This window comes from Balaenoptera acutorostrata, chromosome 2 (assembly GCF_949987535.1).
Source record: "Balaenoptera acutorostrata chromosome 2, mBalAcu1.1, whole genome shotgun sequence".
Lineage (NCBI taxonomy): Eukaryota > Metazoa > Chordata > Mammalia > Artiodactyla > Balaenopteridae > Balaenoptera > Balaenoptera acutorostrata.
The window spans coordinates 171,528,418-171,554,386 of NC_080065.1; the positions used below are offsets into that span (position 1 = coordinate 171,528,418).

Genomic DNA, 25,969 nt, shown 5'->3' on the forward strand with positions numbered 1-25,969 from the left:
TACCGGGGAGGGACAACCTTGCCCCATTTAGCAGAGCCACACCCTTGAGCAAGGACAATCTCATTTGCTTCACAACACATCATCTCTCGTGCAGATTAGGATAGTCACCTCCTCAACCCAGAGATACCTTGCCCCAAATCATCCTTGTCCCCAAACTTATATGAAATCACTTTCATTTCCACCAAGGGTTACCCTGGCCCCACTCAGAAACACCTCAATCCCTGAGTCTGAACACCTTCCTGTATGTTGCAGGATAATCTTGAGCTAATATGGGGACAACATGCCAATGAGAGAAAGCACTATCTCAGGGCAAAGCGTGGACAAGCTCGTTGGACCAGCGTGTGCAAAGAGAGGGGCAAAACCTGGCCAAGAAAGATGGGTGATTTCACCCTCACCCTATAAAGACCTCCATTCCACGGCAGCCACTTGCCCACCTGTGAAGCCAGGCTGGCAGACACAGTCATAGCGGTTGATGCTGTCCCGGCAGATTCCAAAGGTGCAGGGGTTGCTAGCACAATCATCAATGTTCACCTCACAGTTCACACCTGGGGAAGGGGAACACGACAGGGATTGCCACCACTGTGCCCTACCAGGAGCACCATTCCCGAACCCTCTGTGTCCTACCAGATGTACTGTTTCTGCCCCAGCCCAGCCCCCGGCCCCACCTGTGGTGCCGGGAGGGCAGCGGCAGAGGTATTTGTCCACCAGGTCTAGGCATTTGCCACCGTGGCGGCAGGGCTGGCTTCGGCACTCGTCCACCTGGCTTTCACAGCGCGTGCCGGTGTAGCCCGGGGCACAGGCGCACGAGAAACTGGCGATGCCATCCACACAGCGCCCATGGTGGCATGGGTCTGGCGAGCAGTCATCCACGTTGTGCTCACACACCGTGCCCTCGAAGCCTGTGGGGACAGAGGGTCAGGCTCCGCCCACTGGCCAAGGTCCTGCCCACAGCTGTGGCTTCTGCCCAATTCTGGCTCAGCTCTACCTCAGGCCCGGCCCATCGAGACAACAGGAGGCGGGCTCAATTCAGGCCCTGCCCCTAGCTGGCCTCCATTCCATCCGGCTACAAGCTCCAAGACTCGTCCCTGGACAGGACCCTACTGCAGTTAAATCCCACCCCTAGCGTGACCCTGCTTCCAATCCTTACACTATCAGCCCTGATTTGCCTCGCCCTCCACTGGAAATGGGGACACATGGGAGGTGCCTGGGGATGTAGGGGGTCGGACCCGACCCCTCCAGTTAAGTGCACACCTATCCTGCTAGACCTTTTGGCCTCACCCGCAGCCTTACCTCTGCTCCTGTCCATCATTGGCTCCGCCTCCTGGCTCTCTCACTGGCCCTGCTGAGGTCCTGCCTTGCTGTAGCCCTGTCCCTAACTTTTCCCCAAGGTAATTATTGGCCCTTTCCCCCATTAGCCCCGCCTCCAGATTCTTGCCAACTTGTCACTGGCCCTCCCTCACCCTCTGCGCAGCGGCACTCATAGCCATCCGGCTGGTCCACGCACTTGGCTCCATTCCGGCAGGGTGTGCTGACGCATTCATCCACGTCGAGCTGACACATAGCCCCGCTGAAGCCTGGAGTGGGGGGTGTGGGATGAACAGAGGGCCAGATAGGGTCAGAGCAGTCACCCCTCACCAGAGCTGCCTTGTTTGGGTGGGGAGTCCATTTACTTTGTTTTAAATTAATTTCAATGTTTTTCATAAGGTGGTTTCTGTTATGATAGGTAACCACTAATATGGTCTTATAAGCTCCCATCCTGGAGCCTTTGCCCCTTCAGAGACTCGTCTTTTTCAGGCTCCCTGGCCCAGAGTCCTCACCCGAGGGGCAGGTGCAGCTGAAGCCATTGACTCTGTCCTTGCAGACCCCGCCATTGACACACGGGCTGCTCTGACACTCGTCCATGTCCACCTCGCAATAAGTGCCTGTGAAGCCTGGGGGTAGAGGGAAGGGGATTAGGGCAATGGGGGTTAGCTTCTGGTCTGAAGGGAGAGCAAGGGGGGACATACCCCCTTCCCACTTACAGACAGTTCCCCTGAGCCTTGGCCTTGCCGCCACCCAACCCTAGATTCAGTTTTTTAGACTCAGGCTGGACCTTCATTCAGCTGTGGCCCCAACTGCTTCAAGGCTTATGAGACTCCATACGCGCCTTGCCTTCAGACCAGCCCTTGCCCTCTCCAGTCCTCAGACTACGTCTTGTCCCCAGGTCCCAGCCTCAGGGCCCACCATAGCCTTGTGCCCAGCCTCAATCCCAGCCCCGGCATCAGTGCATTTCTGTCTGCAGGCTCTGCCTTGATCACTCCAGACCGTGGTCCTGCCCTCATGTCATTGCCGCCCCATAGTGTCCAGACTCCACTCCCAGCCCATCTGAGGTTCCACCGACTCCACTTGACCATGCCTGCAACCTCGCACAAGATTCTGCTCTGGCTCCGCCTCCACCTCATCCCAGGCTTCAGCCTCACAGTCCCAGCTCCCTCCCCTCCCAGGCCCTGCCTGAGGCTTTTCTCACCCCGCCTCCCCACCTCAGGCCCCGCCCCAGCCACGCCCACCACACACCTGCCATGCAGATGCAGGTAAACTGGCCTATACGGTCGAGGCACGTGGCCTGGTTGCGGCAGGGGCCAGAGAGGCACTCATTGACGTCGGTCTCGCAACGCGGACCAGTGTAGCCACGGCCGCACTGGCACAGGAATGAGCCCTGTGTGTTCACGCACCGGCCCAGGTGCTCACAAGGGTTGGCACCTGCAGGAGGAGTTACAGCGGGTGTAAGTGTGGGCGGCTGACAACCGTCTCTCCCCTCCTTCCCTACTCTCAGACAGCGCCCCCTTACCGATGGAACACTCATCCACATCCTGGTCACAAGCCCCGCCTGTGAAGCCAGGTGGACAGGTGCAGATAGCCCTGCCGTTCACCGGGTTCGTGTCGCAGATAGCATCCTCGTGACAGGGGTTACTGACGCAGGCGTCATCCAGATGACACAGAAGTCCTGGGAAGGAGTAGGTAGAGGTCAAGGGCAGATACCCCCCACCCCCAGCTCTGCCCAAAGCTCCCACACCCCCAAATACGGTTTTGTGTTTTGTTTTTACTAACCAGAAGTGTATTTAGTAGCTATTTTCCCCCAATCATTTATTATGAAAAGTTCAAACATACAAAAAAAGTTTATTCATATACCCACCACCTAGATTCAACTATTGTTGAGCTTTATCTATCTTTTTTTCTGAACCATTTGAAGTTGGAAACATCCACATATTGTTTTTAAATCTATTGATTCTTTTTCTGATTATAAAAGGGTCCTACCATCAAGTCTTTGCTTCTGCAATACCCTCGGTCTGACATACCCTTCCCTCCATTTCCAAGTCCCCCTCCCAAACACCTTCTCTGACCTTTGCCACTTCCCTTTGGACTTTTTCCCCTCTCTTTCTCAGTCACAGTTTAGCTCTAAATTCCCATGGTTTTTGCCCTGGACTGTTTGCCAGCCTCCTCCCAGGCCTCTCCCAGGCTTATCCTTCATCCCAAATCTAGCTTCCAGCATAATCATTCTAATACTCGAGTCAGACTCCATCCTTGCCTCTACTCAAGAACCATCAATGGCTCCCTGCTGCCTACAGGGAAAACAGCCACTCACCAGTTTTGCCCATGGGGCAAGCACAGTAGAAGGAGGCCACACGGTCATGGCAGGTGGCCCCATGGAAGCACACGGCCGTGGCACAGTCATCAATATTCTGACTGCAGCTCTCGCCTGTCCAGCCATTGACACACACACAGCTGTGGCCACCCAGTGTGTTGAAGCAAGTGCCCCCATTGTGGCAAGCGTTGGGCTGCAGCTGACACTCGTCCACGTCCTCCGTACAGAATTGGCCTGTGGCACACAGATGCACCAGTCTAGTCACCTGGTGCATGCCCACCCAAGGTCTTCCCTCTAGCCCCACTGCTCACCTGTCCACTCAGGAGGGCACTGGCAGTTGTAGGTGTTGACACCGTCCACACACGTCCCCCCATTTAGACATCGGTGCCCTGGACAGTCGTCCACATTCACTTCACAGTTCTGGCCTTCGAACCCTAGCATGGGAGGAGGAAGCAAGGACGGTCATTGCCAGGCTGGCCTGCCGTCCCCCCACCTCTGCTGCCTCCCTTAGGTACAGCTCCCTCACCAGGAAGGCAGGCACAGTCGTAGGTGAGGTCGCCACTCTGTCTACAGGTGCCCCCGTTACGGCACGGCGAGGGAGCACAGGCCACCGAGGGGCTCTCACACAGTGGCCCTGTGTAGCCAGCTGGGCACTGGCAGCGGAAGGAGCCAGGCGTGTTGAGACAGGTGCCACCGTGGCGGCAGGGCCCGCCCACCCGGCACTCATCCACGTCGCTTCGGCAGCTGCGGCCCTGGTAGCCAGGTGGGCAGGAGCAGGCGTAGCGGCCATCGGACCCCACCGAGCAGCGGGCACCATGGGCACAGGGGCTGCTGAGGCAGGGGTCTGGCAGGGAGCAGTCCGGGCCTGGACGGAACCAGAAAGGGTGAGCCTGGGCTGACCACACCCTTGCCTGCCTCAGGCTCCCTTCCAGACCCTCCCTTACCTCGGAAGCCACGGGGGCAGCGGCAGGAGAACCGGGCGGTGCCTGCCACCACCGAGCTCTGGCAGACACCATGGCCAGCACAGGGGCCGGAATGGCAGGGGTCTTCCAGCTGACACCGTTCACCCACCCAGCCTGGTGGGCACCTGTGGGCAGAAATGGCTTGGTGGAGAAAGTGAGGGCAGTATAGCCCCAAACACAGAGATAGGCACAAGAAAGACAAGAAACACACAAGCAAACAAACACACACACTCATTCATCCATGCAACAAATATTCCCTGAGCACCTACTATGTTCTTAGCAATAGGAATACAGCAGCAAACACAATTAAAGTGGTCTCTACCCTCTTGATGTTCACAGCCAGGTCCGGCAAAGAGAAGATATACAAATAATGAATTAATAAGCACCGCCCGGGGTTGGGGCGGTGGTGAGGGCCATGAGGGCCATGAGGGCCATGAAAGATGTAGTGGGTTGAGTGGTGGCCCCAGAAAAGTTATGTCCATGTCCCAGAACCTGTGACTGTGACCTTATTTGGAAAAAGAGATGTAATTAGTGATGTGATTAAATGATGGACATCAAGATGAGATCATCCTGGATTATCCAGGTGGGCCCAAAATTGAGTGACAACTGTCCTTACTTACAAGTGAAAGGCAAAGGGAGATTTGAGAGAAAGAGAGATTTGAGAGAAAGAGAAGGCCATGTGAAGAGACTGGAGGAACACCTGGAGGTTCTAGAAGCTGGAAGAGGGAAGGAAGGACTCTCCGCTAAAGCCTTTGGAGAGACTGTGACTGCCAATACCTAGATTTCAGACTTCTGGCCTCCAGAACTGTGAGAATAAATTTCTGTAGGTTTCAACCACTCAGTTTGTGGTAACTTGTTACAGTAGCCACAGGAAACTATGACACGGGATAAGGAGGATAGAGTAATGGGGGTGGGAAAAAGGCAAATACATTTTCACAGTGAGGGAGGGGGTCATGGGGCTGTGTGGGCAAGAGTAGAGGAAACGGGAAATGCAAAGTCTCAGATTCCCAGGCACACACAGACAGACCCCAAAATATACAGATACACAGAAGGACACACCAACACGATGTATTGCCCTGGCAAATACTCAGATACCAACCCATAGCCTCATTCACGAATATGGACTCTCACATGGACAGACAGGAGAACCCCCACCAATCCTCAACTCCTTTCCTGGGGGCACATACAACCCTTCCTTCCGTTGCGGGGAGGAGGTGGCCCCCAACGCTGGTGCCCTCTTGTTGGAGGAAGGTCCTTCAGCCTGCAGCCCCCTCCAAACCCACCAAGGCAACCTTGAATATGCGGGTAAATATGGAGGTTGGTCTTAAGACCAGAAACTTCCAGACGGTGGGGTCAGAGGGAGGGGCTTGGAGAGGCAAGAGGGTCCAGTCCCGACCCCCGACGCTACCCACCCCTCGCGCCGGTTCCTCCTCTGGCTTGTTCAGGTCACTCGGGGCTAAACTTAAGTAGCTGACTCAGTCTTTAGCGTCACCCACAAGATCCCCTCACCCCGGCCCCCGCTGAAACAAGTCGGGGCACGGCCGGGTGCAGATGGTGTAAGAAGGGGAGAACCCAGCTCCCAAGCGCCCTCTCTTAAGGCCCTCAGGCCAAGGACGGCAGCCAAGACAGCTCTCCGGGAGCGGAAGTGCTGCTCTGGGCGCTGAGAACTGCGCACCGCCCCCCGCCCACGTCAGGCAGGGCGTGGCCGCGCGGCCCCCTCCCGGCGCCCCGGGCGGGTTCCCACGCTCTGCGGCCCCGCGCCCCTGCCGACCGGTCTGGCTGGTTCCAGCTTCGCCCGCGCCCCGCCCAACCGCCTGTGCTTTGCGGGAGACTGGCGGGGGCAGGGGTGTGGGGGGGGCGGGGAGCACGGACTTGGCAGGGTGGACTAGCTAGGGAGGCGAGCACTAAGAAATAGAGACAAGGGTTTGAGAGCCTACTTTGAAGGGGAGAGTTGGGGAATCCATGGAGGGGAGACAGATTGGGGCGACCCCGAAAGGACACGAGTATTTGGAACCTTGAAGGAGACTGGGGGTGGGGGGCGTGGGGAGTGCTTCCCACGGCCCAGGTCTGGGGACTGAGCTCGCTCCACTCCGGACGATCCGGGCTCCGGGCCGCCGCGCGGGCCGGTGATTCACCTGTCGGGGGGCGGGGCAGCCGCGGGCGCATTCACCTGTCGGCAGCATTCCAGGCGCGGAGCTCCAAACGCAGGCGCCCGGCCACGCGGCTCCGAGTCCCACCATCCCGAGTCCCACCGTCCCAACCCGAGGAACCCGCTCAACCAGGCTAAGACCCCCACCCAGGTGAGCCACAGTGGTGCTCCAAAGTGCGTGTGTAACTTCAAAGGGGCTCTAATGTCAAAGCAGACCACCCAGCTTGGACCTGGCACACATGTTGCTGAATAAATGGATACATTAATAAATCGATCAACGGCTACTGGGTGAACTGCTTTTACTAATGATAATATTATAAAAAGGAACCAAGCATTTCCCCATAACATTGAGAGGTTCCACCTTACGGCACCTATTTCCTGTGTCCCTACCATTATTAATAATGATAATCCCCTTTATTAAGCATTTACTGTATGCCCAACACTATGCTGATTTCACCATCTGAAGGGTCTCTTAACCTTTACAATCAACCCCATAAAGGAGGGAACTATTATTGCCCCATTTTCCAGATGCAAAAACTAAGGCTCAGAGAGCTCAAAGCACTTGCTTTGAGCCCAGAATTCAAACTGAGTTCTGTCTGCCTCTGCTCAGCAATTTCCCAGGCCCTGCCCTGCTCCCCCAACCCCCTGTCTTTCCTTGCATTATCCAACATTGCATTTTGGGGGCCCCTTCTGGTCACAAGCCAGGGAGAAGCACCCTGTGTCACAGATCAATGAGGTTCAGGGAAGGGAAGTGACTCACTCAAGGTCACACAGCAAGAAAATGGCAGATCAGGGCTCTTGTGCCCCCACCACTAAATCTTGAGATGTGGGAAGGTGCAGATGCTGTACCCACTACTACCAAGCCACTGTCACTAGTGCCTGAAAATTTGTTGATTGAATAACTACCTGTCCATCAGGGGATTTACACAAGACCTCAGGCAGCAGAGAATTCTGTGAAGTTGGTGTTGGTGGACCCATTTTCCAGACTGGGACACTGAGGCTTAAAGAGTTTTAAGTCTCAGGCCATCAGCAACATGATGTGTGATTTGAACCCAGGCCAGGCAGACTCCAGAGCCACTGCTCCTAACTCTGCTGCATTCAGTGGGGAAACAAGGGGTTGCCCAAGCCACACACATGTAGGAAGTGGTAGAAGCATCTGTGATGAACACAGAGGCAGGGGGAGAAGACAGACCGCCTCCCCGGACAGGGCCCACTCATGGCTCAGAGCCAGGCACTCACAGGCAGGCAGCCTCCCGGGAGGGCAGCTGGGTGCAGCGACCTCCATTCGCACACGGGCTTCCATCCAGGCAAGGGGGCGCTGGGTAGGGGTGAAGGAAGGTGGGGGTGTCAGGCAGGCACCCAGGAACCCCAGCCCAGAGTGAGACTCCCCCCTTTCCTCCCTCAGGGAACAGCTGCGCCAGGCTGGGGGCGTCTCTGTAAGTGCCGGGAGCCCCCCATCCACAGTTCCCACGGCCCCCCGCCCTGACCCCAGCTGTTAGGGCTGCAGCTGTCCCTGCCAGCTCGAGCCCTGGGAACCACAAGGCAGGGGCGGGCAGGAGGAGGGGCCGACTTATGCCAGATGTGGGCGCTCAGAAGCTGCCAGAATGGGGGGGGGGGTACTAAGGCAGGAAGTGAGGGTGCTGCTGAGTGTTGAAGGGAGGTCTGGGACTGTGTGCCCAGATCCTGGGGTTGTGGAGGGGGCAGTGGTGGGGAGTCCTAGGGGCATATGGGTCTTCCTTCCCCTGATGTTGGGCATCTACTCCAGCTGGGCAGGCCTGTGTGCTAGGTCTGGGGAGAGATGCCAAGGCATGTACTCCATGTGCCTCCAGCATTGGCTGTTGCAGGGATAGGGTTTGTATTGAAGGGAGGGGCAGCTGGCACAAGATGTGGGCTGCCCTGTCCAGTGTCGCCATCCCTGAGGGCTGTGTCCCTCTGGGGTGTGGCACAGTCAAACTGTCCTGTCAGATGGGTCAGGGGCGTGGCGGGGTGTGAGCTAATGGAGAATTGTGTGTGCCAGCAGGTGTGGGGCTGCTGTGTGCATGTGTGCCCGTGTGTGCATGTATGAGAGAGAGAGAGAGAGAGAGAGAGAAAGGGAGAGGAAGAGGAAATGAGAAAAACAGAGACAGACATAAAAGAGGAAACTAGAAGCAGGCAGACACAGAGAGAAGGAGATAGAGAAGGACAGAGACAGATAAAAAGGGAAAGATAGAACAAATTAAGCTGGACATGGGAATGCACCAAACAGGGCTTCTGTCCCCTTCCTCAAGGGACAAGCAGACAGGACACTATTACCCAGACAGGAGCCCGTGGGTGTTTGTGAACTCACACTGGGGGCCACATGACACAAGCCGTGGGCCCTGCGAGCCACATGTGTGTTTGCGTGACCTGCATGGATGTAGAGATGTTTATAGACTGAAACTTGTTATGTGTCCATGTATGTGAACTATGTATCTGGGTATATAGCTGTGTGTCTGTGTGTGACCTCTGTGTGCCTGGGTGTGTCTGTGTATGGGTTGGATGTGCCCGTCTGTCTGCATGTGTGAGCTGGGTGTAGGCATGTCCTTGCATCTACGTGCATCTGAGTGTGTGCAGGCAGTGTGTGTGAAGTCTTGGGCTGGTGGTGCAGGGTATGTTTGAACATGTGTCACTGTATGTGCATGTGAGTGTGAACACATGTGAGCTGTGTATGTCTGTGTCTTGTGTGAGCTGGATGTATTCCTCCGCAGGTGTACTCTGTGCGTGTGTGCGCACGCACACGTCCTCATCTCTGCATGTGTGACCCAAGACTGTGTGTCCTGTGAATGTGTGACAGGCCATGTGGGTGTGGGCTGGCCTCGCGGGGGCGGCTGCTCCTGCCTGGTCCTGACCCATCGACCCCGGGGCTGAGCTGGGGAGGCCCGTTTCCTGACGCAGCCTCCACCCCTCCCAGTGCTGAGCCCCACGTCAGGGTCCAGAGACCCAGGGCCAGGGCCACTCGGCCCGCATCCCTTCCCTGCCGGCCAGGCCTCCCTTTAGGGGGTGCGCCCCTGCAGCCCCGGCCCGGGCCCCGCCGCCGTCCCGCTTTGTCTGGCAAAGAAAGCGCGAGGCTGGCCGGGGGGAGGGGGTGTCTAGACGGCGCGGCCATTGTCCCGGGCGGGGGAGGGGAGAGTGGGGAGGGGGAGGGGCGGGGCCCCCGGCAGGCTGGGTAGGGGCTCGGGCTGCTGGGAGGGGGCGCCGGAGCCGGAGAGGAGCACGTGGGCTCGCGCCCCCTGCCCTCCCCTCCCTTCCCAAGGCGGGGACGGGGTCCCGGGGCCGTCCGGTCCTGGCAGCCAGGGGCGGGAGCGAGGCCGCGGGCGGGGGAAGGGGCGCGGGCGCAGCTCTGGCTCCAGCTCCAGCTCTGGGTCTGGGTCCGGGTCTTGCCGCGCTCCGGCCTGGGAAGTTTTCTCCGAGTTTAGAGCTCCGAGAACTTCGCGCCACCTCCCCGCCCCCCGCCCGGCCGGCCCTGCTAGGGGTGGGGTGGGGGGCTTTTGTGCGAGGGGTCCCCGACGTGGGGGTACTTGGGTTCCAATCGTGACCTTCCCAGGACTCCAGACGGGCGTAGGTTGTGAGAGAGCCCCAGATTCTTGGTTACCCACGCCCCCGCACCGCCTCCCCCCGCGCTAATCTTGATCCCTGCACCTCGAGCTCCCAGTCCTGGGCTCCTGTGTCCCTTCATTCCCAGCTCAGATCTCCCCTGGGCCCCAGTTCCTCGGGCTTCTGCGGTCCTGCCTCGCCCCCAATCCCAATTCTGGGTCCCTAGCCCTCGGGACTGCCACACAGTCCCCGGGCTCCTGCGCTCCCTGTCTCTGCGCTCTGGTCCTTGGTTCCCAGGCCCGCCAGCCCCAGACTCGGGGAGGCCTTGCACTCCGTTCTTACCCTTCCCCCACCCACTCACCCCATCCCGCCCGCCAGGTCCCGGCCCCTCACCTGCAGCCCCCGGCCCCGCTAGCAGTAGCAATAAGGGCAGCGTCCGCACGGACGGCAGGGGTGGCGGCGGCGACATCAGGCGACGGCGGCGGCGGCCCCGGGGCCCCGGCCCCATGGCGGCCGGCCGCGACCCTTCCTCCTCCCTCCTCCCTCCTCCCTCCTTCCCTGGGCTCCTGGCGCGTCCGGGGCCAGCCTCCGCGCCGCCAACTTCGCTGAAGTGAGACTGCAGGACAGCCCCGCCCCCAGCTCTGGGCGGCTCGCTCCGCCCCGGGGCCAGCCCTGAGCTCCCCCGCCCCCGGCCTGGCCTCCCGGGGTCCCTGCCCACCCTCCACCCACACAGCCTGGGACCCGAAGACCCTCTTGGAAACTCAGGCCAGCTATGCGGTGAGACGCGGGCCCAACCAGCGTGACAGACACACCCAGCCTCCTGAACATCCCCCCTGCTCCCCAACACCCATCCAGAGCGGGAGACGCACACAGAGCCAGGACACAAACACAGATACTCCCCCACCCCCGACACCCCGAAACTGAAGCCAGGCACGTCCTGCAAGGCTCATGAACACACAGCCAGGAGGCACAAATGCAGAGGCATGCACAGAGCTTCCTGGGGACTTAAAATCTGAAACACTCACAAACTCTAAACTCAGGCCCAGCCAGACCTTGAGCCTTAGGCGATTTTTGCAGTCTCGGACCTCAGACACAGGCTAGGAGTCATGTGTGCTACCAAACACCCACAACCCTTCTTACTCTCAGCCCTCTCTGAAAGCAGCCCCTTCCTCCTCACTACCCTGTGTGAACCCCAAGAGTCCAACCCACCCCCCAGCCCCACCCCATACCCTACACAACTTTGCCAATCAGCCAGTCTTGCTCAACTTGATCCAACTGTCTTCTCCAAAATCAGTCATGCTGCAAAGCCACCCTGCAGTGGGCTCTGTCCCTGTGGCAAGAATGGGGACCCCAGAAAGGCCCCAAGCCCAGCCCTAGAGAAGCTCTCAGTCTGGGGAAGAAAAAACCAGACACAGACACCCCCAGCACTGTGGGCTTAGGGCTGGGCCAGAGGGAGGGACGAGTCTGGGGAGGGCATGCAGAGGGGTCGGTGAGTGCTCTGCTGGGGGAGGGGGGGTTACTTATTCATTCATTCATTTATTCAACAAATAAATATAAAGCTCCAGCTCCATGTCCGGCTTTGTTCCAGAGGCTGGGGATACAGTTTCCTCCCCCAGGGAGGGCGTCACTGAGAAGGGTTCAGAGGGGCTCAGCCCAGAACTGGAAGAAAGACATCCCAGAAGAGACAGGTCTGCACCCAGAGGAGGGGGCAGAGTCAAGTCGGGGGGAGGGGAGAGTGGGCAGCTCAGGGGTCGGGCTGGCCCTGAGGAGGAGGAGGAGGAGAAAGAGGCCAGGCTGACCTGTAAGTATTTGGCTTGGTGATGAGGCTGCAGGGAGGAATGGGTTGGGGGTGAGGTGCTGAAACCGAGGAGCCTGAGGGTCACCCATGAGGCAGCTAAACACTGGGGCTAAGCATGGGGCACCAAGGTGGGAGACAGTCACAACTGACCAGGGCCCAGTATGGAAGATGAACCCCAGCCACAGGGGACAGGAACTGAGGATGTCCTGCCACTCTCAACTTATGAGTGCAACCTCCATCTGGGAGGAGAACTATCCACCCATCTTATGGGTCAGCCCCCATGGGGGTGGGTATCTTCCCATCTTATGGTGACTTGCTGAAGGCTTTCTAGAGGAAGAGCTAAGATCTGAACCCAAGTCTGAGTGACTCCAGGCCACATGGAGTGAGAGGGGTGGGAATGGGGGTGGGGATTGGGCAGAGAAAAGGACAACAGTTGCACAATAAGAAGGGCTTACTCACTGTGAGTGTGCTGAGTCAACAGGCCCATGGGGCAGGTGCCGCTTAAGTCCTTCCCATGCCCATCACCCCAGGAGGAAATCCAAGCCCCCCAGCCCTGCTTTCAGAGCCTTCAGACCCTCTCCAGCCCCTCCTGTCCCCTTCATCATCACACTGAGTCAAACTCCATCTTCACCCAGCAGGCTTTGCACTCTCATGGCCTTTGCTCAGGTTGTTCCTTCCTCTGCCTGGGACACCCAGCTAGTTAGAAGGACCCTTTTGCATTGCTTCCTCCCCAAGCAGGAACTCACAGCAGATGTGTTCTCTTTAAAAATGCATTTCATAGGAGTTCCCCGGTGTCCTCGTGGTTAGGATTCCAGGCTTTCTTTCTTTCTTTTTAAAAATTATTTATTTATTTGGCTGCGCCGGGTCTTAGTTGCGGCACGCAGGATCTTCGTTGCCACGTGCTAGATCTTCGCTGTGGCATGCAGACTCTTAGTTGCGGCATGTGGGATCTAGTTCCCAGACCAGGGATCGAACCTGGGCCCCCTGCATTGGGAGACTGGAGTCTTAGCCACCGGACCACCAGGGAAGTCCCAGATTCCAGGCTTTCACTGCCGTGGCCCGGGTTCAATCCCTGGTCAGGGAACTGAGATCCTACATGCCACGCAGTGTGGCCAAAAATAAATAAATAAAAAAAGATGCATTTCCTTCTAGTTATAGGGAATGCTCTACTACTTCCTGCATATGCCACTGTTTTGCCCATGCTGGTCCCTCTTTCTAGCATGCCTATCCATCCTCCATTCCTGTACCTGAGGAACTCCTATTCTTCAAGATTCCAGTTCCAGGAAGCCCTCTCTGCTCCCCACCCCCAGCTCTCCTAGTGCCCTCTTGCCCTACCGCTTGGCCTTGTCCACAGGGGGCTGGGGGTGTCTGTATCTTTCTTTGCTCCTCTATACTGGGGGCTCCCGGGGTGCCAGGCATCACCCAGCATGAGCTGGGCACTGAGGGGGCAACATGGGAGAGTTTGGTGACTCCGGAAGTGGCTGAAGGAGTTGGGATCCTCAGCCCAGAGGAGCCACCACCGGGGGGCCCAGACCACTCTCTTCAGTACCATTCTAGGGATCTGGGGGTCCAGAGACTAGGGGTCCAGGGGGCAAAGATAGGGTCTTCAGCAGCAGGGCTAGCTCCTCCCCTGACCCATCTGAGAAAGGACTTTCTGCTGGAAGAGATGCTCTAATGGGTGCTGAGCTCCCTGTCACAAGGAGCAACCAAGAACCTGGACACACATTTTGCTAGGCAGGAAGTCCAAAGTCGGCTACTTTGTTGATCCAATGGCCCCTGGTCTGTGGCAGACAGAGACAGAGAGGGAGCAGTAATGGTGAGTACAGCATGGGGGGAGTGGGGACAAAAGGAAGATACCCTACTGGTGTCAGTCCCTTTCTGAAGCCTCCAAACTCTGAGGGCACCCACTCAGCAAGGCAGAAGGTGAGCGTCCCCTCTCCAGGTTTCTGCTGCCCTCCAGCCACAGTGGCCAGAATAGCCCAAGGTGTCTGGATCCTTGAGGGACAGGACAGTCAGAACAATTATTCCCACGGCTTTGCAGCAGACAGCTGCCCAGTTCCCAACGTGGTGGGGGTAGGGGTGGGCTTGAGCCGTCTCCCCTGCCCCTGCCGGCTGCCTTGGCCAGGGACTGCATTTCTCCTCAATGAGCTCAGTCCCCAGGGATGCGGGTCCTGGGGCCAAGCCAAGACACAGCTGCTGGGCCCAGGCCCACTGACCGGGAACCTGAGAACGTGCCCTTGGCTTATCCTCTTGGGACCACAATCCTGTCCTCTGCACATGGAAGCTGGGGCCAGGCTGTCACACCCAGGCAGTGGGCCATGGGAGCCCAACAAGAACCAGCAGGAGAGAGAGCTGGCGGGTATGGGGCCTGGGCAACAGTGGGAAGGCTGGATCCCAGGGGTTGTGGGCTGCAGACCCAGCCAGCTATCCTGGCCACTGCCTCCCTGGGGCTGTCTCATGCTCAAGTGGCTCAAGGCCACTGCCTCCCTGGCTCCCCGCTGCCCAGAGTGACACCCTCCTCACCTTGCCAGTTCCCCTTCCCTGTCTCCCAGGCTTCCCAGTTTTTGCACAGGCTGTGCCCACTGCCAGGAACACCTTTCTCATATTCGGGAGACTCCATTCACCTGATGGCTCACTCTGACCCTCCAGCTCTTCTCACCTTCATTCAGTCATTTGACAAACGTATACCGAGTAACTACTTGGTGCCAGGCCCTATTATAGGTAGAGGTGACAAAGACAGAGGTTTCTGCCCTGATAGGGGAGACAGACAAGTAACAAGAAGGCAAACAAATAAGAACCACAGAATGTGCATGAGAGATGAAGAGATTTCAGTTCTAGGGGGTCAGGATAGGCCTCGCTGACGAGGGGACATTAGAACTAAGATCTGAAGGAGGAGAACAAGCCAGCAAGGCAAACAGCCTGGAAGCGTGTTCCAGGCAGAGGGAACAGCAAGTGCAAAGGCCCAGAGGAGAAAGGTGTGGGTGGAAAAGAAGAACACCAAGGAGGCCAGGGTGCTGGGTGCAGAGTGAGCAAGGGGAGGGAGCTCAGGGAAGCTTATGGGGGCCAAGTTTCCAAGGGGCCAAAGGGTCTGGGGTTGTATGAAAAGTACAGTGGACACCACTGGAGGGTTTTAGCAGGGGGAAGCTGATGTGATCGAGGCTGGAAAAAATAACACTGCCATTTCTTCTCCAAGGGAACCTTCCCTGCAGTTTCCCATGGTCTCCTCTGGCTCCTACAGCCTCTTCCATTTCAACTCCGACCACTCCATGTGACCCTACCTGGCTCCCACATCATTCTGAGCTCTGTGGGCCTCTGTCTTGCTGACTACTGAATCCGCAATGTCTAGCACAGAGCCTGGCACATAGTAGGTAAAATAATTGTCAGTTGAATGAATGAATATACCCAGCACATCTCAGGGGAAGAGCAGGACCCAGGAGCTGCGACCCGAACCTGCTCAGAGCCAGCCTTTGAGATGTCCCTGTCTGGACACAGACATGTCTGGCCTCCATTAGATCAGAGCTCAGTCAGGGGAAGAGATGGGGGCTGGTGGGGCTTCCTGGAGGAGGAGTGGATGTGAGGGCTGAATGTGGAAGAAAAGGGAATGAAAAGAAGGGAACTTAGCTGTAATCAAGCACCTACTGGCTCTGCCGCTCTGGGCAGGGGAAGCAGGGAGGCCATACCCCACCCCTTCTGGGGTGGAGGCAGTGGTTTCCCTGCCTTAAGACCCTCCACTGGGCGGGACATCCAATGGAGGTCTTGGCCTCATGGGCTTTGGGCTCAGACCACTCCAGCCTTCCTCGTCCATGGCCTCACCCAGGACCCCACCTCCTCCAGCTCACCTCTGAACTATGACACTCCGATGTCCTTTAACTGCCTCCCTGCCTCCCTGGCTGCTGAAACTTGTCTTCCTTCCTTCCTGCAGGTGTGGCACTTGTCCTCCCACCTTTCCTCCTGCTTCAGAGAAGGGGAGCACCTCCCTAAGGCTTTTCATTACCTCCTCCTGTGGCCAGAGGTTGAGGTCTCTTCTGTGACAAAGTGAAATCTGCAGCAAATGCTCATCTCACACACACACAGCCCTTCCCCAAGCTCCTGTCTCTCTCCCCTACATCTCCCCCACCCCCCGCCCACTGCTCCCTCCGTTCTTCCCCTTCTCCACTCGGCTCTATGCCCCAAGAGGCTGACCTCTACAGATTGTATCAATGGACATCCTTGTCCTCCGGCTTCCAGGTGGGTTTGGCCAATAGGAGGCACTGGCAGAAGATGAAGTGGGGGTGGGGGAAGGAGAGAACAAGATATTAATTCTCCTGTATCTTTCCCTGTAGGGTCACCACCTCGGCTGACTGTGTTGCTTGACCAAAGGCCCTGTCCACATAGTCCACACAAACCTCTCCCTGATTTCTGCTAACGTCCTTCCTTCCCCTTTCCCCGTCAGGTCAGGGGGATCCAGAGATGGTAGTGGCTCTCCAGGGGTGCTCGCTGGGGGTGCTGCACTAACCCCTGTTGGTTTCCCCAAACCCTGCCCGCTGTACATGGTCCCTGAAGCAAACCTGCCTCAAACTGTCCCATCTGAATGTGCCAGTTGTTCCCTCCAGGATCCAGACTGGGGTCCCCAACTCTTCCCTCCCATCCCTGCTTAACCACATTCAGAGCATCCAAGCCCTCTGTCCTCAGCCCCCACTCTCAGGTCTCCTCCCTCATGATCTGCATGGCTCAATCCTCTCAATCTCTCAGCAGCTTTTGACACCATGGGCTATGCCCCTCCTCCTGACCTCCCCCCACTCCCCATTGCTGAGGCATCATGCTTGCCTGCTTCCCCTTCTACCTCTTTGGTTTCTCTCCTCTGCCTGTCCCTTAGATGTTGGGGGCCTCCAGGGCTCAGTCTCCAGTCTTGTTCTCCACTTTCTTCTGGGGAGACTTCATTCTCTCTCTCAGCTTCAGTGCCCTTCTACCCCACCATACATGGATGCTTGTTCAGTCATCTTTGTCTTTAACCCATTAAAGACAAGGGTGCTTCTAAGTCCCTGCCTCAGGGGTCCAGCCCCCTCAGGCTGAACATGCCCCAAACCTGCTTCTGGCTTTCCCTGCATATCTGCTCTTCCCCCAAGTGCCTGGACTTAGACCTCATCCTCTACTGCCTGGACCATGCCCATCCTCCTTCCAGGCCTCCCCATCCTCAATCTTCCGTCCCTGGTCCTGCCCCCTCACCAACCCTGAAGTAATATTCCAGACACACAGATCTGTCCGGGACCCTCCCCTGCGGTCCCCACCACACTGGGGAGCAAGCTCCTGGCCTGGCATTCGAAGCCTTTTGTAATCCCACGTCTTCCCATCCCAAACATTCCTCCCAGTCTCACAGAAATGCTAAATCACCCGTGCATGGGAGGCTTCTGTGGATTGGAGCACATTCTTGCAGGAGTCAGCTCTAAGGCCTTCCCTGCCCTCCTCCAGGTAGGTGCCCCACCCTTCACCCCCGGTCCCTCATTCCTCTCAGGCCTGACCACCTAGGGCTGGGAGAGTCTGCCCGGCTTTGTCTCCCCCGTCCCTCCTCTGGTGCGGGGCCACGGATTACAGCTGGTAGCGAGGACAGGTAAATGAGTGGGTGAGCGAATGAATGAATGATGAGTGAGTAAAGGATGTAAGGTGATCTGGAGGCGGGAGCTCAGAGAAGGAAGAGGGAGAGGCTGAGCCCGGGAGGGGCCTCAGCCAGAGTCCAAACCCTCCGGGGGCCAGCTCCCTCATGAAGTGATGAGGTCTCTGAGCCCCTGGCTCTAAGAAAGACGCTCCCGGATTGGCTCAGGCTGGAAGAGGCGGGTTTCGGCCGAGCCACTAGTCGCTATTGGCTCACTTTCCAGGACTCTGCCCAATCAACGCGATAGCTTTTCTCCCCTCCCCACCACACCGCCTTTCTCCCGCCTGCAGCAGCGGAGGAGGAAGACGGCGCCTTCTCGTTACCCTGGCAACCGTCAGCGGACCCTGTCGCCCCGGCAACTGTCCGAGGCCTCCCGTCAGCCCTCTCCTGGGCCTCTTCGGTCACCCAGACAACCGCTACCCATTCCGGTTAACCATCAGCCCTTTCCCCGTCACCCTGGCAACGGTCACCAGACCCACCGGCCCCCTGGACACACGGTCCTCATCCTGCACGCAGGCCTCCTCGCCCTAAACCTTCGCCCCAAGCTGAGGTCCCGGGTTCCCTCCTCCTCTCGCCCATCTCCCCGGCCCCAGAGGGGCACTGCTCCCACCCTGGCGGGTGGCGGGATGGGTAGGGCCCTGGGGGTCCCGGCTCTTGTCGGGGCTGTTGGACCGTCCGGTCCTGAAGCTGTGCGCAGCCCTGAGCCTGTCTCCTCGCTCTCGCTCTTGCGTGGGACTGTTCAGCCGCTACAGGGAGCTTCTCAAAATGCAAACCATGTCCCTCCCCTGCTGAAAACCCTCCCTGGCTCCCCTTGAGAATCAAATCCAAACTCTTCGAAGCCCCTGGCGGTCTGGCTGTGGCCTCTTCTTCCACACGCCTCCCCCTCTCGCTCTGCTCCATCAGGCACTAATCTCCACGCTGTTACTCCAGTAGCCCAAGCTTATTCCAGCCTCTGACCTTCCTATTTACTGCTTCCCACTCCCTGAAAGCTCTGTCCCCCAGCTAGGGAAGACTTTCCTGGGCCCCGTCACACACCTGCATAGCTCTCTCTGCCTCTTCTCAGTTAATTCCAGAATGGGGGCTGTGTCCTTGTTCGCACTCTATCCCTAGGGCCTAGAACAGCTCCTGACACATACGATGAGTGAAAGGATGTTATGTTGGGGACAAGGGAGGACAGAGGGGGTGACCAGCAGGCAGGCTTTGGCCAGGCAGGCCCATCCCAGAGATAAGACAATGTATTTCTGAGGTCTGCTGGGTCCCCAGACTGATTCATCACGCTGCTGCAAGTCATGACAGTGTTCCCAGAGGCCAGGAAAAGGCTAGAGAGATAGAAGTTACTGCTGTGACCAGCCTGGGGCTGGATGGTTCACCTTCAACTTGTATGGCCCTCACTTGGAGGCTGGAGCCAGGAGTCCCCAGAAAGAATCAGCAGCAACTATGGTTAATTTGGAACAGAAGATTCCGGGAACTGGAGAGACAGGCCTCAGACCCCAGATGGCTATTCAGGGAGCTGGTCCCTTCCTGTGCCGAGTCCGGAATCTCACATATCCTAACAGAGCCAAGAGCTGTTTTCCCAGGGATCTTTCCCAGGCAGTGGCGAGAGAACTTGACCTCATAAGGCCTGGAGTCATGACCAGGAGGGAGATCGAGGGAGCTGCCCAGGGCCTGGCTGGAGAGGAGTCTGGACATCCACCTGCCTGCCCATGAGGGTCCTCCCTTGGTGAGGTGTCAGGAGCCAGCCCCCTACTCTTAAGCTAGGAATACCCTCATCAGCACTGTCCAATAGAACTTTCTACTCTGATTCAATTCAGCCCTTGAAATATGGCTAGTGTGACTGAGGAACTGAATTTTTCATCGTATTTAATTTTAATTAATTGGCATTTAAATTGACATAACCAGGCGTGGCTACCAGTACTATATCGGACAGAGCAGTATTTAGCTGAAGACTCAGACTGGAGGTGGAAGCCAGGTCAGAGTTCATGGTCTGTGCAACTCTGGGCACTGCCTTTGGCGAGAAGAGTGGGGCCTCATGGAGGGGAGAGATAGGACACTCAGCATCCAGCTCCACAGAGAGGTGTACCTGGTTCCTGGGGTCAAAGTGCTTGCTCACACATGCATACACTCATGACTGTGTGTGAGCATATGGGGATGGTGTGCCTGAGGGCATCCACAGACGCACTTCTGTGCAATCTAGGAGTTCCACATCTGTGTGCTGCAGAAGTTCACCCATGTAAATACATTGTGAGAATGCCCGGGTGCATGCAAGCCAGTGAGCGAGCGCCACTAGTCCAGCAGGTCTTGCAAGAAGGCCCACATGTACTGGTGCATTTCCTTAGGGTTGCTCTGGGGGATCCAGTGCCCCACGCCTGGCAGGATGTGGGCTTCCAGCCGGCCTGGCACAAAACGGCTGCTGATGGCCCCCACCAGCCCCTGCTCAAAATAGGGGTCCTTCTCCCCCCACAGCAGCAGGGTGGGTGTGGCCAGCTCCTGGGGCTCCAGGGGGAAGGTCCTGTGATCAAGACAGACAGACAAGCAGAAGGACAGCTGCCCCCACCCGCACCCCCAGAACTCTCCTGAGCTTCTGCCCTGGGTCTGGTCTTACCTGAAGAGGTTTCGGTAGTAGTTGAGGGGCCCAGTGAGGCCACCGGGCTGTGAGAAGCCATAAAGGAAGGCCTCGAGCTCGTTGGGGGTCAAGTGTGGGATGCCCCTCTTGTGGTGGGTGAGGGTGGTCTTCAGGATCTGAGCACACAGCAGGACGCTACCTTCAGTCCCACCCACGACCCTCCACCCAGCCCTGGGCCTTCACCCTACTGCACCTGGAAGTCAGACATGGACAGCAACTTCTCGGGCAGCCAGGGAAGCTGGAACAGGAACATGTAGTTGGAACGGAAGAACTGGCCCATGTGGTGCAAAGAGTAGTCTGGGGGGAGGGGAAGGCAGACATGAGGCCTGGCTCTCGGGTGCCCCTGCACCTCTGCACTCTACCCATACCCAGGTCATGCACACAGATATGCCAACACTCAGGAATGCCACTGCTACCGGCCTGAGCCTGTGAGGACACTCGACGCTCCTCTTGGCCCAGGCACCAGCTTGCCTCTTTGACAAGTGGTCACTGTACCCACAGAATGGGGGCACTTTCCTCCACAGCTCCCGGGAGCCCCCACAGTCACTGGCGTGCTTCCCCCGCCCAGGCCTGGATGCATTTCCCCTGCTTCATTCAGCAAACACTTATTGAGCACCTACTGTGTACCAGGCCCTGTTCTAGACTCTGGAGACACAGCAGTGAATGGAACAGACAAAACTCCCTTGCCCTCAGGAAGCTGGAGACGGAGACAGAAAAGAAACAACAGCACCAAAAAAAAAAAAAAAAGAAAGAGAAAGAGAGATCATACAGCTATGACTACAACTCTGGGAAGTCAAATCAGGCGATGTGATGGACACTGGGTAGCCAGAGATGGCATCTCATGCTATTGTAGTTGCTTAGTTATCTATGTCTTCCCTGCCAGAAGAAAGCAAATTAACCTCTCTCTCCTCTGCTTCCCCATCTGGACCATGGGGATAATAACACTTTCATAGCTCAGGACGCTTGTGTAGGTTACTCTATGCAGGCTCCTTGTCAAAGCAATTGTAACATGTAAGTGCTCACAAAAATGTGAGCACTGTATTGTCACTGATTGTGGATTGGGAGCACCACGGGGGAAGAGACCCAGGTTCACCGCTGTGTTCCCAGCCCCTGGAGTGTTGACTGGTGGACACAGAAGTGCCAGCACAGACACACACCCCTTCACACAGGCACATCCCAGCATCCCGGACTCCCCTACACACCTTGGTACACCGACATGGGGGCAGCGCTGACCACTGCCATCCGCTCCACCAGGGATGGGTAGTAGATGGAGAAATTCCAGGCTAGGAGTGCACCCCAGTCATGGGCCACAAGGATGCACTTGGAGTAACCTGGGGGGTCAGAGGAACTAGTGTAAGTGAGATGGCAGGTAGAGGTGAGGCGGGGGTGACGGCCACCAGGGCTGGGATGGGGGCACATCCCCACCCAGGCCCAGAATGACATCCTGGATGTCTGCCATCAGCAGGTCGATGGTGTAACAGTCCACATCCCTTGGTGCATCAGAGGAGCCGTATCCCCGCAGGTCCACAGCCACCACATGGAAGCGGCTCTGGAACTCCCGGAGCTGGTAGCGCCAGGAGAACCTGTCAGGTGGGCCAGGGAGGGAGGTTGAGTCAGGGTCCCCAGAATACACCTCTGCCCTACCTATGCCCAGCAGGGGCTCTGGACCACCCCAACTTCCTGCCCTGAACTTCCCAGAAGGGAACCGCGGCAGGTGGGCTGCGCCCTGGATCCCAGGGCAGCCTCAACATGGATACTTCTTCATCCCATCCCTTCAGGGCCTCCTGTCCCCATCTGTTTTCGTGTAGACCCCTGTCCCCTAGCGCCCTATATACTTTGCACCCCCAGTCTGCCCAGCCCTTGTCCCTGCCTCTTTGGTGCCCTGGTGGAACGGGCTTCACCTCCTCCTAGCCCTGTGGGTCCCTGGCCTCTGGGCCTCAGACATACCAGTTCTCCGGGAAGCCGTGCAGAAACAGCATGAGGGGCCCGTTGCCCCGTCCAGCGGAGACATAGTGCAGACGCAGGCCTGAACTCTGGGGGAGGGCACAGTCTGAGACTTGGGAATCTCCTCTTCCCCGGGCTTGAACACCCCTCTTCCCCCAGGCCATGTGCCCACCCACACTTGTATTCAACCGTTTGCCACCCCCGCACCGGCCCCACACAGGCTCTTCGATCCTCGAAACCCCGGTGACGCCCCCGCATGCTCACCCTGAGAGTCAGGAAGCAGTGCTCGCCCAGTGTGGGGTCGCTCAAGCAGGCGGGTGGGGTACGCCGGGGGCGCCCGCAGCAGCCGCGTCGGGGCCGGCACAGCACGTGCGTGAGGGCGATGCAGCCATAGACAGCTGCGGCCACCAGCGCCGCCGAGAACACGAGGCTCCACATGAAGGCACGAAGCAGCTTCAGAGTGAGGCGCGACGGCGCTAGCAGCGCCGTCACCACCAGCTCGGGCATGTCGTCGCGTCCTGGGACGACTGCGTTGCCGTCTGGGGTATGGGCGGGGGTCGCGGGCAGCAGCAGCGAGGCGGGATCCGGGCTGGGGACCCCGCCGCCTTTGGTCTGGGGCCCCCCCGTGCCGTCGGGGCTTGAGGAACGCACCGAGAAGAAGAGGCGGGCAGCTCAGACCGAAACCGCCACCGCGCACGACTCACCTAAGGGCTAGGTAAACACCCGGGCGCGACAGTGACAGGGAGCAAGGCTTGAGGTGCGGGGGTGGAGCCTGCGAGGACCAGGCTCGGGTGGTTGGGGTGGAGCCTTGGGGAGAAGGGATGCTAGGGGCTAGGACTGTGGGCGGGACCTAGAAAGGCTTGGGCGGGGCTTAAGAAAGGGTGGGGTCTAAAGTCTAGAGGGAGCTCAGGTCCTGCACGAACGGGAGACAGGGGGGCGCAGTGGGTGAAATGGGCGGAGCCTAGAGCAAAGGGGCGGGGCAATGCAGGGTAGGTGCGGCCTACCAGCTGGAAAGGTGGGCCCAACTAGGCCTAGGAGCGTTGTATGGGTTAGGGGCGTGGCTTAGGAGGGTGGAGCCTAGAGAAGGCGGGCCTAACGTTGGGCGAAGAAGGCCCGAGGCTGGGCCTGGATGACTTGGGTGCGAGAGCTGGACCAATGAGCTGCGAGTCGGCCTGGATAAGGGCCAATGAGACGGAGGGGTGGAGTCGGAACTAATATGGCGGGTCAGGTGGGCCCGGAAGCGGAAGGGGGACAGGCAGTGCCGTGCCTGGGGTTAGGAGGGAGGCGCGGGCGGTCGCCGCGGCCCAAGGAGGCCTCGGGAGCCCCTGTCGCCACCCCAACTCTGGCGGCTCCCCCCACTGGAGCGCGCGACCCTCCCCTCGGTCTGGCTCCGAGAGACCTTCTGGCACCTTCACCAGGCCCTGGTTCCAACGGTGGTCCAGCTTCCTCTACCCCACGCCGGCCTCCAGTTGGCCCAGCGGACGCGTCGGCCCGCCCCTGCACAGCTGTGATTGGACAATGGCGGTCATTGATGTTCTGGCGACAGGTCCCGCCCGGAACCCAATCCGCAGTTGTTGAGGTCGAGGCTCAGCCAGTGGCGACCAAAGAAGGCGGGGAGACCAACTCCTAGAGGGCAGGGCCCGCCCCGGCCGCCGGGCAACCGGGCTGGTCGAATCACTGGGGCTCTGGGCGAAAGAGGAAGCAGAGCGGGGCTGGGCGAGCAGAGTAGCTTCTTCCTCCTCCAGTTTCGCAACCTTCCTCCCAAGACCCTGAACATTTCAAGGTCGCTCATCATTTAACCCTTATAACAACCCTATTCAAGTGTAGGTACTATTATTACCTTCCTGTATTATAGACCAAGAGCCTGAAATTCGGCAAATGACTTACTGTCATTTGCCTAAAGCCTAACAGCTGGCTCAACAGCAATCCAGGAGTTGAGAAAAGCAGCAGTCTTCGGCTCCATCTTTCCTTCCGACCGGAGGCAGCCACTGGAACGATTTTCTCTTTCTTCTTTCGCACATTCAGCTATCTCTAAATGTGCTTATGTGGCTATTTCTTGATTACCAGTTTGGGGCATTGACTATCTCATTGTCACCACCACTGCAGGAGCTGTATCCATGGTTAGTTTTCCTATTGGTTTCCTCTAACTTTACCCCATTTTTATGACCTCCCATCTTCCCTTACACCTACCACTGTTAACCTTACCTTTGTATTTTCAAGGCTGCTAAACATTATACTTGTCCTGGGACCGTAAGTAAGTCCATAGGTCCCTATTTAAAGGGAAATAGTGGTTTATGTGGTTCTGCTTCATTAACAATGCATCTCAGAGCCGAAGAGACGTCTATATTGCACAAACGTTTGTTTGCCTTGCATTTATCACCTACCTTTTCTTGCATGATTAGCCTGTATCATGGCTTTGATTTCATTTACGTTTTCCATCAAATCAGTTCTCCAACCACTTGATGATCCCGGTATCCCTCCTGAGTCCTCTAACCTGGCTGCATTTACCAGCCATGGCTGGTGGGTGTCTGTGGACCTCCCTTCTTCTGCTGCAGAACACTGACTCCTACATTCCTGCTAATGCCCCACCCCCCGCCCAATCTCTACCCTTAAGCAAAAAGCAGTAGTCACAGGATGATAATTTTATATTCAGTACAAATGTTTATTTTTGCAATGAGAACTGCACAAAAAAAAAACAAAACTTTAGTATATAAGTGAAAAGTCTACCAATTCCCTTCTACAAATGTCTAAGGTGTTTAATACAAGTCTCAGATTCACTGACATAATTATTGGCCAAGCGATCCGTGCATACAGTACAGTATGGGCTTGTACACACCTCTTACTCTTGTATAGAACTAAGATTTCTAGTACTGTGGGAGAGACTGGGAAATGGCCAGAGAAATTAAATAGTAGATCCAAGTTCTAATTACAACCCAGTTAAGAGAAACACCCATCAGGGAGGTGTGGAAAGGGCCATAGCAGAATTAAATCTTTAGAAGGAAGGTGCAGACAAAACCATTTCTCCAGCTAAACAGTCAGACTTGGCCTGGGGAAGTTTCTGAACAAAACACGGAACAAAAATGAGGGAGTGGGATGAGACGGAAGAAACCCCAAGGAACCAAAATATAAGTCACACTTGAACCAGCACAGTGGTTTATGAGGAAGTGCTGTGGGAGGGAACGGGGGGAGGATTGCGTAGCAGGAGCAGGGCAGGTCTCTGGCTGAATGCCTGAACTACATACACCATTAGCTGAGAGGTTTGGCAGATTCCAAACACAAGATACAGGGTCTTTCTGGTTGAAAAACAGAAAGTGGGATGTGGGTTAATAAACAGTGCTGGAAATGTTTCAATCACTTTGTGTCTTTGCATACGTATAAATCACATAGTTTCATCTTACATCCTGGGGGCCGCTCTTGCGTACTGCCTTTGCCCTGTGGCTGGGGCGTGTGTGTACAGGTGAGTACACAGGCAGACTGGCAGGGTGTCCACCTGGCAGGCTTTCTCACGGAGGAATGGGTGCGTGTGCGTGCTTGGCGGGGGTGGGGGTCGAGGATCCTGTTTTGGGGGATGTACACTTATCTAAGAATAACTGGTTAACCCTGAGCTTAAATGAAAGGAGTTCAGTAGAGGCAGGCAAGGTGGGAGAAGTGGCTCAAGTCCTCTGGCTGAGTGGGGGACCAGGATGGAGG

The 25,969-nt window shown here is 57.3% G+C and overlaps 2 protein-coding genes across 3 annotated transcripts in view; both read right to left on the reverse strand.

The window, feature by feature from the left end:
* Nucleotides 1–10,895, reverse strand: part of NOTCH3 (notch receptor 3) — a 33,671-nt gene extending 22,776 nt beyond the window's left edge. Inside the window, exons 1-12 of one of the 2 annotated variants that reach the window (XM_057539819.1) lie at nt 10,679–10,895; nt 7,973–8,051; nt 4,567–4,709; nt 4,149–4,487; nt 3,934–4,056; nt 3,623–3,856; nt 2,828–2,983; nt 2,554–2,739; nt 1,818–1,931; nt 1,461–1,574; nt 666–899; nt 435–545 (exon numbers count right to left, since the gene is read on the reverse strand). In XM_057539819.1, coding sequence (XP_057395802.1) covers nt 435–545; nt 666–899; nt 1,461–1,574; nt 1,818–1,931; nt 2,554–2,739; nt 2,828–2,983; nt 3,623–3,856; nt 3,934–4,056; nt 4,149–4,487; nt 4,567–4,709; nt 7,973–8,051; nt 10,679–10,793 — 1,948 coding nt within the window. In that variant the 5' untranslated portion in view covers nt 10,794–10,895. The remainder of the gene's footprint in view (nt 1–434; nt 546–665; nt 900–1,460; nt 1,575–1,817; nt 1,932–2,553; nt 2,740–2,827; nt 2,984–3,622; nt 3,857–3,933; nt 4,057–4,148; nt 4,488–4,566; nt 4,710–7,972; nt 8,052–10,678) is intronic. The other variant, XM_057539820.1, reaches the window with a different exon arrangement.
* An 8,677-nt stretch (nt 10,896–19,572) lies between these two features.
* Nucleotides 19,573–23,137, reverse strand: EPHX3 (epoxide hydrolase 3). Its single transcript, XM_007173461.2, has 7 exons — nt 22,544–23,137; nt 22,283–22,368; nt 21,761–21,918; nt 21,538–21,666; nt 20,529–20,632; nt 20,315–20,451; nt 19,573–20,221 (listed from the first exon to the last, which is right to left on the reverse strand). The coding sequence occupies exons 1-7, from the start codon at nt 22,784–22,786 to the stop codon at nt 19,996–19,998; spliced, it is 1,083 nt and encodes a 360-aa protein (XP_007173523.1). The 5' UTR covers nt 22,787–23,137; the 3' UTR covers nt 19,573–19,995.
* Between the last annotated feature and the right edge of the window lie 2,832 nt (nt 23,138–25,969).

Excerpts from the sequence above, each read along its gene's own strand:
- EPHX3 (XM_007173461.2), bottom strand. The coding sequence starts at position 22,786 with ATGCCCGAGCTGGTGGTGACGGCGCTGCTAGCGCCGTCGCGCCTCACT. Across the intron at positions 21,919-22,282 it reads CACGGCTTCCCGGAGAACTG|GTTCTCCTGGCGCTACCAGC; the intron begins GTATGTCTGAGG and ends CCCACCTGACAG. Across the intron at positions 20,633-21,537 it reads CCCCATGTCGGTGTACCAAG|ACTACTCTTTGCACCACATG; the intron begins GTGTGTAGGGGA and ends CCCTCCCCCCAG.